This window comes from Brachycentrus maculatus, unplaced genomic scaffold (genome assembly GCF_059751285.1).
Source record: "Brachycentrus maculatus isolate JH-2025_06_01 unplaced genomic scaffold, ASM5975128v1 h1tg000166l, whole genome shotgun sequence".
Lineage (NCBI taxonomy): Eukaryota > Metazoa > Arthropoda > Insecta > Trichoptera > Brachycentridae > Brachycentrus > Brachycentrus maculatus.
In genome coordinates this window covers 1,363,798-1,377,091 of record NW_028280919.1, presented here as the reverse complement: position 1 = coordinate 1,377,091, position 13,294 = coordinate 1,363,798, and the positions used below count along the sequence as shown (strand labels likewise).

The 13,294-nt window shown below is 29.1% G+C and overlaps 1 protein-coding gene across 2 annotated transcripts in view; it reads right to left on the bottom strand.

The window, feature by feature from the left end:
* The window catches only part of Cyp4g15 (Cytochrome P450 4g15), a 31,245-nt gene extending 18,502 nt beyond the window's left edge, over positions 1 to 12,743 (bottom strand). The window contains exons 1-2 of one of the 2 annotated variants that reach the window (XM_088261778.1): positions 12,650 to 12,743; positions 6,231 to 6,461 (exon numbers count right to left, since the gene is read on the bottom strand). In XM_088261778.1, coding sequence (XP_088117904.1) covers positions 6,231 to 6,447 — 217 coding nt within the window. In that variant the 5' untranslated portion in view covers positions 6,448 to 6,461; positions 12,650 to 12,743. Of the gene's footprint in view, positions 1 to 5,450; positions 5,468 to 6,230; positions 6,462 to 12,649 lie in introns of those variants that run through there. The other variant, XM_088261779.1, reaches the window with a different exon arrangement.
* Positions 12,744 to 13,294: the final 551 nt, after the last annotated feature.

The window sequence follows — 13,294 nt, the reverse complement described above, 5'->3', positions numbered from 1 at the left end:
TTGTCCAATTAGGATATTCAATAGAATAGTAATTAAGCATAAATCCATCATTAGAAAGAAAAAAATCATTTACTTACTACATTTTGAGTATGTCCAAATACATGTTAACAAATCTGGATTTTCTCCACTTTTTTCATTACGATTGTTGACTTTTCAATAAATTAAAGTGGTTAAAAACAAATTTTGAGCTTTATTTTATAAAGTTTAAAAAATGTGCTACAAAGTATCAACAAAAAATATTCAAGAAATTAATTGTCCATATATTGTTCACTCCTTTCAACAACGTCATGTATCAAAACACTTGATTTTTCAGGAGAAACTTTTTAATGTTTAATTATTTAATACAATGTATTAAAAATAAATATCAAGCCACTTTGAACTTTTTACTGTGCAACAGATCTTTTTAGGTATAATCTCAAAGTTTTTTCTCCATTCGAAAAATACTTAGTATATTTAAAAAAATAATTAAACAATACCTTTTCTTCACATATACACATATATATATATATATATATATATATATATATATATATATATATATATATATATATATATATATATATATATATATATATATATATATATATATATATATATATATATATATATATATATATATATATATATATATATATATATATATATATATATATATATATATATATATATATATATATATATATATATATATATATATATATATATATATATATATATATATATTTATATATATATATATATATATATATATATATATATATATATATATATATATATATATATATATATATATATATATTTATATAAAAATATATATGTGTGTATATATTCTCTTATATATACTCTTCTGCTTCCATACCCCTCGTATATTTAAATTCTTTTTTTTTATATATATTTGTGTTTTTTCTATACAATACTAGATTTTTAAAACCCTCGGGACGTTTATATAAATTACATAAATAAATAATGTATTTATTGTACTTTTTAAACTGAAGCATGATGTGAATATCATTGCCAAGGACTTTTTACTGTTTGTGTCCTAATTGTATTTTGCTATTCTTTTAATTTAGAGTTATCGTACACAGACGATTAGATTTTGAAGGACAGTGCCGAATGTCGGAAAAAATATTATTTATAATTTAAAAAACCAAACATGGCTAATTCTCTCGTAAAAAAATATTCTAAGCGGGAGAATTAGCTTTGATATACTTGCACCTATACAATTCAATGCCTGATTTTCGACGATTAAAGCGTTTTCAGTGACCGTGTTACATTAATTTTTGAGTAAAGATTATAAAGAAGTTCATAATGAAGTTCAACACTTTTCAAATAGAAGGTACAAAAAGGCGTAAATTTTGTTAGAAATCATACATTTTTTTATACATATCTTAACACAAGTCCGCCTCCGTAGTGTAATGGTCAGCACGCTCGGCTACCGTTCTGGAGATCCCGGGTTCGATTCCCAAGGGGGGTAAAATAAATATAAGTGATTTTTTCACTGTAATATTTATTCAATATTACCCTGGACTGGCACCTGAAGCGGAGGGCTGATTACCTTTCCTTCATGTGTAAACAATTAAGATAACACTATATGACGCAGTGCCCTATGCGACATTTGGGTGCGAGTAAGGGTTTTATAATTGTTATTATTATTAACAGAAACAAAGAAGTTATTGAAGTGGACAATTGGGCATTTACAAGGCGTAGTAATCACACATGTCAAATAAAGAGCTAAGCACTTTTTATATAAAAATTACAACATAGAGACATTAGAATTTAAAATTACAAATGAAATTCAAAAAAACATCTAAAAATTGGACAGCTTAAGCAAAGTAGAGTTTACAACTTTTAAAATAGAAAAAATTAAAAACGTTTCAATCATATAGTTGAATGATGAATATTACAGTGTACGCAATCCTTTGAACTAGCTTATGTCAGGTAGCAAGACCTATGAATAGCCGGTCCTCATAATTCAACCTCAATAACATTGTCATCTCTGTTAATAGTATCTAAAATTATTTCACACACTAGATATTGTTGATTACTAAATCCTTGATGGCATTAATATGTCGTAAGGATCAAAACATTCGCATGACTTACATTTTTATATTCCCAAATCGTTTTGTCAATTTTTCAACGCTTACTTTTCTGTTTCCATACTCTTCGTGTATTTGAACGTACGCACCTTACATTCCTACTTGCTTACTTTCTCAGTGAATCCCATAGGATGAAAAACTTCAGTGCGCGTGGTCTCTAAATCTCTGCCTATAATCTACGTGCCAGGTAGCTACTAATAAGTTCAGTTCCATCGCTACGTGTTGCGACTACCTATGGTTAGTCGTCGTACGAGCCGGGAATGGCTTACGATGGCTACTGGAATCTTAATGGACGGGCTAGACTTCGTAGACAGACTGAAAACGGTTTCTCGCATAGGCGAGCATTCATAGAAATGTGGATAGATTATACTACAGGTGGCGCAAAATTAATCACCGTATCGAAAGAATTTTTTTTTTTTTGTAAATGGCATTGTTCGTCATTCATAGCTGCAAAAATCGACTGCTACAAAATCACAATTTTGAGATAAATGATATTGTAAACGAAATTTAACATTCTCCTTATCATTCATCGTTCACTTTGTGTAACACCATTTTCAATTTTTTTTTTAATACGATGCACTACCCTATGCACCATCAGGTGCGGATAAGGGTTAGAAGAAGATGTATATTTAATTAAAAGTATTTATCATTATTTTTTTCCAATGATTTGTTAACATAGAAAGCTGTTTGTTATATTAGAATATAACCTATAATTAAGTTATCAAGTAGTCGAAGAAACTGGAATACACCACTATTTAATTGTGCCAAGGGAATATGCCATATTATTTCATCATGAATTATTTATGACCTTAGGGATAAGGAATTGATCCGACAATAATTTTATTGAACCGCGTTTAAAGTATAATTACGTATTATAAAACACTGGTTGGATGGCGTTGGATGGCTTTATAAGTGTCCAAGATCAACGAAAGGTTACGTTACGTATGGTCTATATAAGTTACCTAAGGTTATGAAACCTTTATTTTATACATAAGTACTTTTATACAATTTACAAACTTGTATTTATTTAGATTGGCAATGAGAAGTATATTGAAAGCTTTTAATTGTAAATTCAAAGTAAAATCGGGATACAATTTTATGTTGTTTCACATTTTTAATAAATTTCGCAAATTAGTTAAAAAAATTGCTTTGCAAGGGCAGAACTGTCAGGAAGCCTAGATGCTTCTGTATCAGATCTGAGCATGCGGTGGGACAGCTTTCAATATAAGTGCTTTTATGTATAATATTTATATTCTAAAATATTTAAATGAAAATGAGGTGATGGAAATAACACATATTATCAATGAACTATGTTGATATTGCTTATTGATATTTTGACTATCAGGGTAGTTTAAAAGAATTATAAATTTGTAATTATTTGCTCAAATAAACAGGCTGTAAGATTGTGAGCGTAAGATGTGACAGAGCTGTTAATTCAACTTTTGTCTTCAAGTCTTAAAAATATACTGTATTAATTCATAAGCATAGGCAAATGAAGTGAATCGCAAGTATACAATAATAAATAATAATGAACGTAATGTGATTTGAAACGGTCAGCAAAGTTCAGTTCAACGACCCAAATATCCTGTAATTTATGGTTTCACTTAACCATTGTTTGAAAATAATGAAGTAATATTTATGATAAAATGACGATTAGTAATATATAAAACTAAGAATTAAGAACAGAAGAGGCTTTCCTAAGATCATAAAATATAAACAAGTTAAATTTGAGAGGAAAAAAATCAAAATGAATCTTTAAATTAATACATAATTGTTGAAGTTGATATTATCTGTAGAATATTATCAAAAGTTTTAGTAGAAAAGCACAAAATGGGATTTTTTATATGGCAATTTTAATGCAAAATATTACCGGTTTGCATTCTCACAACTAATTTTTAAATTACACGAGTAAATCAAAGTTTCTTGCAGTTAGTATTATAACTTCAAAAAGTATAGATAAATGTATACTTTAAAAATATTATACGTGTTTTAATTTATTAAATCATTATTTATCAATATATAATCATTATTACAATAATTTCATTTAAATACAATATATTTCTTATTGAATAGACAATCCATATACTTGTATGTATTTTTTCGAAATATTTTTTCGTTAATGAAATTATTTGATCCTGTTTTAAACAAGCACGAGTATTGTTTCATAACAATATGTGATACATAATTGAAGTCACACAAAAAATGTAATTTTAATTCATCATCGTAACAAACAAAAAATCTGTCTGAGGTGTATCTTAATGTGCTCAGAAAAAAGGGATCCTGTATGGAAGATAACCACTTACGGATGCTTTATCATAGACTCAAGGCCTCAAAATAAGAAGAAAAGTGTATAGATACAAATCGTGTACATTATAAATCATAATAATTTATCACCAATGTAAGTTGTATCCTAAATTGAAAAAGTATTATAAGCGACATATGGTAATTATTGTACATATTTAGAACGTGCATTTAGGAATCCTATCCCATTTTTTCAACGTCGAATCTTAAACAACATCCGTATATTTTTTATGAAAAAAAACTTCTTTTTTTTACTTTTATTAAGAATTTATGATTGCCTAGTTAGGCAAGTAACATATTTTGTTTGATTCGAAATTGTATGAAAATTTTTTATGTATTATAAAAGAAAACACATCATATAAACCTTATGGTGGAGACTGACCAGAGCATTTCGTCGTAACGTAACGTCGTAACATCGCTCGCGGCGAGCATCAGCGAGCATCTGAAACTATGGATAGAGCGCTCGGCTCGTTGTACTGACTGTACGAATGCTCGCATCGTAACGTGTTACGTTACGAGGAAATGGCTCCGATCAGTCCCTAACACATGTCTTTTGCTCAAAAAACATTTATTATAATGTGAGAAAATTATACAATCTGCTTCCATTTAGTCATTAAATAACTAAAGTATAAAAAAAAGGTATTCGTAAATGGATAACGGAGGTGGGTAGATCTGAAAAAGATCGCATCATTCGGCCATGTCGCATTTTATTGCATGTCATAAACAAGCAAACGTTATTGTTTTATATTTAACGTAAATTAAAAATATTATCAACTTTGTATAAACCACTTTCAATTAAAACTGGTTTCAAAGCAACTACGTACATATTTGTTCGTCAAACAAACAATTGACGACAAAATACGTGTTAAGCGACAAAATACGTGTTAAGTTTTTTAAAAACCTGTGGATAGTAATTGAAGGTTTTTGTTTAAAATAGTATATGTCTATATTAATGTTTGTTCCTTACTATATTCAATAAAATTATCTGATGTGTTTGAATGAGAAAAATTAAATCTGACTCCATGTTTTGTTTCCATAAAAATAATCACTTACTGTGAGATGTTCCGATGAATTCATTCAATAATTTCAAAAATATTTTTTTTAATTTATGTAGAAATATTAAATCTGACTCCATGTTGTGTTTCAATAATAATAATAGCTTACTGTGATATGTTCCGAAGAATTTATTTAATAAAATCATAAATATTCTTTATGTTCATGTGGATATATTAAATTTTACACCATGTTGTGTAAAATAATGGCTTTCTGAGAAATATTTCTTTGTTTATGTAAAAATATTTAAAAATTTTAAATATTAAAATTAATCACTGATTTTTAGGATCTACTACGTTGATTATTATTTTTTTTAAATAATAAAATAAAAGCTATGTAATTTTTTCCACACTAATTTTATTTGACCAGCAACCGGATTTTATCGTAACTGACATCATCAGACAAGTCTGATGATGTCGGTTACGATGAAACCCGATTGCTGGTCAAATAAAATTCATGCGGAAAAAATTACATACTTGTTAATTTATTCAGTTCCACCAAGAAATGTCAGTACAAAACTTAAATCTAATTAAAAAATAACATGAAATTAAAATTCGTGACAATCGTTTCACCTTTTTAGGGCATCATCAAACCACCGTAGTAACAAAAGTCATGTATTTTTAATAATAAAATGCAATTTAGTAGACTGAAAATCAGTGCTTGATTTTAATATTCAATATATTATATAAATTCAAATGGAGTTCTACAAATTAAACTACAAATCTATAATAAAATATAATTTTGACTCCATGTTTTGTTTCAATAAAAATAATGTCTTACTGTGAGATGTTCCGACGAATTCAAGAGCATTTCCCAGAAGTGGGATTCCCCGTGGGCCAGGGATTTTCTCAGCCAGTTCGATCATGTGTCTCCGCGACACCCTCCAGTAGGCATACCAGAGGACCAGCGCTGGGAGGAGGAGCATGTAGAAGACGCTCGAGGCGGTGATGAAGCTGGGAGCGGCTTCCATCCCCGCAGCAGCGGCAGAGACACCCATGATGGTTTATGTTTCTAAAATAAACAAATATTGAAATGCCATTAAATGATTTTATTTATAATAAACAAATATGCGATATAAAACAAATATTACACGTATTTTATATAGAAAAATTAAATTTGTATCGGGTCGTGGTCCCGTGGTTAGTCAGAGTTTCTCGGTTCGAACCTACTCTACCACAATTTGATACCTATTAAAGAAATAGTGTGAAATATTTGTACAAATAATAAAAACACAAATATTTCTCCAAAAAAAAAAAATATATGTGTATATATATATATATATATATATATATATATATATATATATATATATATATATATATATATATATATATATATATATCCGGATACAATGCATACATAAAATTTAATTAATAGAACTTTGCTCTATTGGAAGATTGAGACTGGAAGATGTTTTTCTATATCTATAAAATACAATAAAAATATTATTAAAAAAAAATTGTTGGTGTACAACTGTCTGTCCGCCTCCCTAGTGTTATGGTTACCGTTTTAGCTACCGTGCTGGAGGTCCCGTGTTCGATTCTCAGGGGGGTGAAAATAAATATTTGTAATTTTACACTATTATATTTATTGAATATTATCCTGGACTCCCAGAAGCGCAGGAGTTATCACCTTGCTTTTATGTTAGTAACGATAAAGATAACACTATGTCAATACGATGCAGTGCCCTATACACTATTGCGGATGCGGGTGCGGATAAGGGTTAGAAAGAAAAATAATTCTTTACAAATTAAAAACTTTATGTTCGTTTGTTAAAAACCTTTAATTTCACATGAAAGGTGATCAGCCCTCCGCTTCAGGTACCAGTCCAGGGTAATATTGAATAAATATTAGAGTGAAAAAATCACTTTAATTTATTTGACCCTCCCTTCTGGGAATCGGATCCGGGACCTTCAGTACGGAAGTCGAGTGTGCTGACCATTAATTACACTTAATTAGATTTAAAATTTGTGTAACAATATTAATTTTTATTTGTTGTAAATAAATGACACTATTTGTACCTGTATTATACAAAATCAATATCTTTATGTAATTAATGACTTAATATGCGAGAATTATGTGGTTTTCCATTGAAGAAATATCACCTACACACATGAGTATCACAAGTCTATACACGCAGTGATTTTATGTGATTGAAGTTTTAAAAAAACACGTTTCTTAAACATGTTTATTCCTATTACAACTAATTATTTTCTCCTTGAATACAGTCGACTTTAATAAGTCTTGCATTAATTGGTGCAATGCTGCAGAATACCGATAAGAACATGGACGTGTAATATCTGGAAACGTGGATACGTCATTATACTGCAATCATCTATAGCGCCCTTTGCCCCGTTTCCAAGGAATATTTGTTAATTACATGCCAACCTAGCGAGAAAAACGTAGACTGCATGTAATTACTGGAAAACGTGTAAATATAAATACTTTAATTCAAACAGTCACGTCTCGATTGATTTATTGTGCTTGTATTCTTATTTTTTTTTGTTAATATTGCTTGTATTTTGATACTATCAAAATTAAAATTAAAATGTTTATTATGTCAAAAGCTTGAATCTTCTAAAGTAATTTACGGACTGTATTTCACTGTAAGGCAAAATTGCATTTTTAAAGAGGCGTGTTTTTATATTGATTTATTGTGCTTGAATTGTTAAAATTATTGTTATATTGCTAGTATTTTGATATTTTAAAAATTTTAATTAAAATGTTCGTTATATCAAAAGCTTGGATCTCCTAAAATAATTCACGGATTGTTTTTAATTTTTAGTCAAAATTGCATTTTTAAAGGCGCGTGTTTTTGTATATTTTTTTTTATATTTTCCATTTAAATAGACTGAGTGTTGCAGCAAAATGTGGCCGGGTATATAAAGAATGAAATAAAATATCAAATGGTATCAAATTCCTGCAGTTTGCTTCCTCATTTCATTTTCTTTGATATCTTTTTACACCCAGATTGTGTATATGTGATGTTGACATAATAATTCATATCTAAGAACAAGATGATCAGTACTGCCTCGCATATTCTTAAATTTAAACGTTTTTGAGGGATACAGACGGTGATGTTATACCGGTTGCCGGTGTTTTTGACTATGATATAATAATAATAATAATAATAATAAAACCCTTATCCGCACCCCAATGGTGCATAGGGCACTGCTTCATATGAACACAGTGTTATCTTGATCGTTTACACACGAAGGAAAGGTGATCAGCCCTCCGCTTCAGGTACCAGTCCAGGGTAATATTGAATAAATATTACAGTGAAAAAAACACTTATATTTATTTGACCCCCCTGGGAATCAAACCCGGGACCTCCAGAACGGTAGCCGAGCGTGCTGACCATTACACTACAGAGGCGGACAAATGTGGTATAACAGGTAAAAATATTATATGTTTTTTAGCATCTTTTTTACGTCAGTGGAAGCGAACGCAACAACTGTTGACGAACCCTAAATATTGCTCATAGCGGAAGGCGTGTTTGATAGCTCCTGTCACAAAGCATTTTCAAATTTTTTGATCGCATTGTTGCTTCATAGATTATTAATATTGAAATTGATGCCAATTCCATGTGAAATTAAACATACCGTAGAACGGGGCTACTTGAACTTTGATGTGTTACTTGAGCCCAGTACAAAAAAAACTTTTAATCTGTATTTGGTCTACAATAATAACGAATCGTGACATTAAGTGTCACCTGTAAGGGAAAAAATTAATCATATCGATACGTTCATTATTGTAGACCAAATACAGATCTAAATAATTTTTTTGTACTGGGCTCAAGTAACACATCAAAGTTCAAGTAGACCCGTTCTACGGTATTAGAAATGTGTGTTTCTTTTTTTTTCATTTTATCAGAATGAGACACAGTAACGCGTGGCCGTAACAGACAGTATTTATATAAAAAAGTTTAAAAATTTATAATATCTGTTGACTAGGATTAAACGACAATATGTCCAAAAATTCATATTTGTTATCATTAATGTCAAACAATTCAACAAAACGAGCTCTTGCTATGTAAAGAAACAAATTGAATTCCGAAGTCAAAAAATTGGCTGGGAAAAACGAACTTTACCAACAGAAATATAATAACGTTTAAAACATTAAACAACATTTTTGTAAATAAAACTACTAGAACGACACCGTATGGCGGGATAATCGATGGCCCGCAACATCGTTTTCTTTGAACCCAAAAGCGTCATGATGATTTTGATTTGCGCATACATTTCACAAAACATAAATGCATGAGAATAAACCCGAAGAAAAATATGCAATAAAAGGCAACAATTCCTTCCAAAATATAAAATATATAATATGATATTATCCACATTATAACTAATATATTAATTATATTAAATATATATATTTTTTTAAATATTAAACCCTTATCCGCACCCCAATGGTGCATAGGGCACTGCGTAATACAAACGCAGTGTCATCTTGATCGTTAACCATGAAGAAAAGGTGATCAGCCCTCCGCTCCAGGTACCTGTCCAGGGTAATATCGAATAAATAGTACAGTGAAAAAAATCACTAATATTTATTTTACCCCCCCTGGGAATCGAACCCGGGACCTCCAGAACGGTAGCCGAGCGTGCTGACCATTACACTACGGAGGCGAACAATATATTATATTACTTGTATAAAATCTCTAAAAGTGTAATATCGGAACAGTGACCATTATTTCCATTTACATGTACACTAAGTATAAAGTTCAGAATAATTTCATTGTTGGAAATACACAAATAAAATTTAAATATCTCCTAGTTGACCAAACTCCAATTTTGTGAACTCTGGCTGCTAGGGTCATTTGACCAAAGTATTCCGTCCAATCTCATTGTATGCAAATCAATGATTAATCAAATCGAATATGTTCAAATAGGATATGCAACATTCGCGGTACACAAAATTGTATTTTCGTTAATTTATTTAAAAACCTAGACGTCATAGTTCAGATGATTCTATGCAAAATTTCGTATTAAATATTCGTTGTCATTGAAAAGCCAAAAAGGCATCAAAACAAGGTTTTTTGCCAAGAAAGTGGGATTTGAAATTTGTTTTTAGTTGTTTGCAAAGAAAATCGTTCATATATTATCATCCGTGAATATTCAAGTATAAGTTCACTAATACGACTAATTATGTAAAAAAAAACTCAGGGCGATGATAGGTAGGTACTTATAAAAATATAATAAAATATTTATGACGATATGCCTAACACACATATGTATATGTATATATGGCAAATGAATAAATTTTATATAAAGTACTAATTTTATAAAATATTTACTGGTTACTACAGGGTGAACGATTCAAAATCATGAGTATGATGAATACTTTTTCTAATAATGACTTTCTTATATTTTCTTCATCGATATTTTTTGTACCTTTTCCTTGAGTTTACCTTTTCTAAATGTACATTACAAATATCTAAATAATATCCCCCAGATTACAAAATCCACGTCAATTGAAATACAAGAATCATTCAAAAACTCATTTTTACAATAACCAAAAAAGTCACAAACTATCAACAAATACGATTATATGGACACAATGATACATTTTTTGAGAATAATGAGGTTTCATTATTCATTAAAAAAATATAATTAGAATATTTTTCCGAATTCCAAAGAAAGTATAAAAAATGCAGATTAAGTATAATGACTAAATATGATCGTGACAACTGATTTTATTTTTTTCCGAAATTAATGTATCTCTCTAGTTTACAAGTCGTTTCATGTAAAAGAACCCTTGATTTTGATGTTATAAAGTACCTTTATTCATACAAATATTAGCTTTGAGTTGTAGAAAATATCGTACCTACTGAACCAGATTTTATCCGGTTTCAAAGTTTGTGGAAAAGGTAATTGGGAATCGAACCCTCGACAGTTGTCAACTTCGTTACTGCACTTATAGCATTTTTTTTTTAATAGCATTAAAAGTAAGATCAGATATAAATATTTCATATTTTTCTTACGTAACAAAAAGGTCTAGATTTTTATTTCAGCGGAGATCCACACAACCTAAAATCATCAAATTTTGTGATTTTTAGCATTGCTGTTATGCATATTTATACGAGTATTGTTTTATATAAATGTGTTCTGATAACATTATATTTTAAAATTTAAATAAAGAGAAATATTTGTGTTTTTTTTTATTATTTACACAAATATTTCATTTTCATACTTTTTCTGTGAGCCTCAGTGGCTTATTATTAGAAATAGGTATCAAATATAAGACCCAATTTTTAAGTACAAATTTAATTTTAAAAGTTATTTAGAAAAGTAAACACTGTTAAGTGTCGTAAAGTTGTTTCATCCCAATCAGTATGTGTTAATTTAATATACAGTTAATATATATTTTTATATTTATGTTGAAGTATTGAATACTTAATCACAAAAGGGATAATTTATTTTATTACACATAAAAGGAGATATATAGAATTTATAATGCGTTTAAACAGTGAAAATAAAAAAAAGGCTTTCTAAAATTTTCGTAATTAAACATTGAGAATAAACAAGAATTGAATGAGTGATTTTTATATACAATATACATAAATGTTGACTAATGTTTTTTTATTAATCTAGATGTGTATGTACCTCGTATATTCGTTAATACGTGACTATATGTGACACATGTGTTAAAACAAAAATCTCATGATTTTTCAGGAAACACTTTTGAAACAGTTTAGAGGAATCATACTTTTTTATTACTGTAGATGGAATAAGGTTTGATAATATAGTAATGTACATGACTATCTAACAAAGTGATTTCTGAAGAGTATAGATCCTAAAAAATCACGAATTCTGAGTGGTGACACTCTTGTCGCAAATGAAAAAACAATATTCTGTGAGGTTTGATGGAATACAAACACTTATTTAAATAATAAACAGTTATTTTATAAATGTATTTGGGCCGTCACTTTGTGGTAATAAATACAAATTTTTAATTTAAGTTTTACTTGGTAAATACCACTTCTAAAAGTTGGTATTTACCAGGTAAAAGTTAAATTAAAATAAATCAATTAACATGTTAATATACAGATAAAATTTACATGCACTTGAAACAATTGTCACTCATTGAAACACAAAATAACAAAATCACAAAAATCCTAATCACTGCATGTACTGTGTCAAATTTCACTAAAATTTGTATTTTTATGAAATAAAAAATCAATTTTTATTTACCTAATCGAAAAATACTTTGTCGATGCCTATTGCAAAACTGATGACCAGCAACTGATTGCAAGCGTGTCAACCACTCGCTTATATAGTAAGGAATGGTTTAACATAAGGTCCCCTCTAGTAGACTCGTAGCGTACATTTGCATGACCCGCACGTAGTATAGCAGGTGTGCTAAACCATAGATATAAGTGCTGTATTTTAAATAAAGTGCACTGGGTTTGAAGTCATAACTAGTCAATAAAAGTTTTCTTTGTTTGAAGAAATAATTTGGATAATAAATGCTTACAGTATTACTAAAAACAAGTAATTTGTAAAAACACAGCATTATAATTAAATTTTAATTTTACCTTAATTGTTAATGGTTTTGAATATTATTTTTTTGGGAAGGGGATTAGTATTGATCATACTAGTAACTACTGATGGTACGAACCATAAGGATAGTCTGTATAGTACAACAAAAGATCTAAACAAATTAAAAATAAGAGTTTCTGATGTTTTCTTTTGCAATTGGCTGAAATCGAGCCTGTAACCCCAGTTCCGCAGTCGAGCCTTGCTTAGTATTTGATTCTAGTATTTTAATAATTATATTCCTTACCACGATATTAATATTTTCTATGTCGTTTGTACTTGTTCTAGCATGTTTATGCT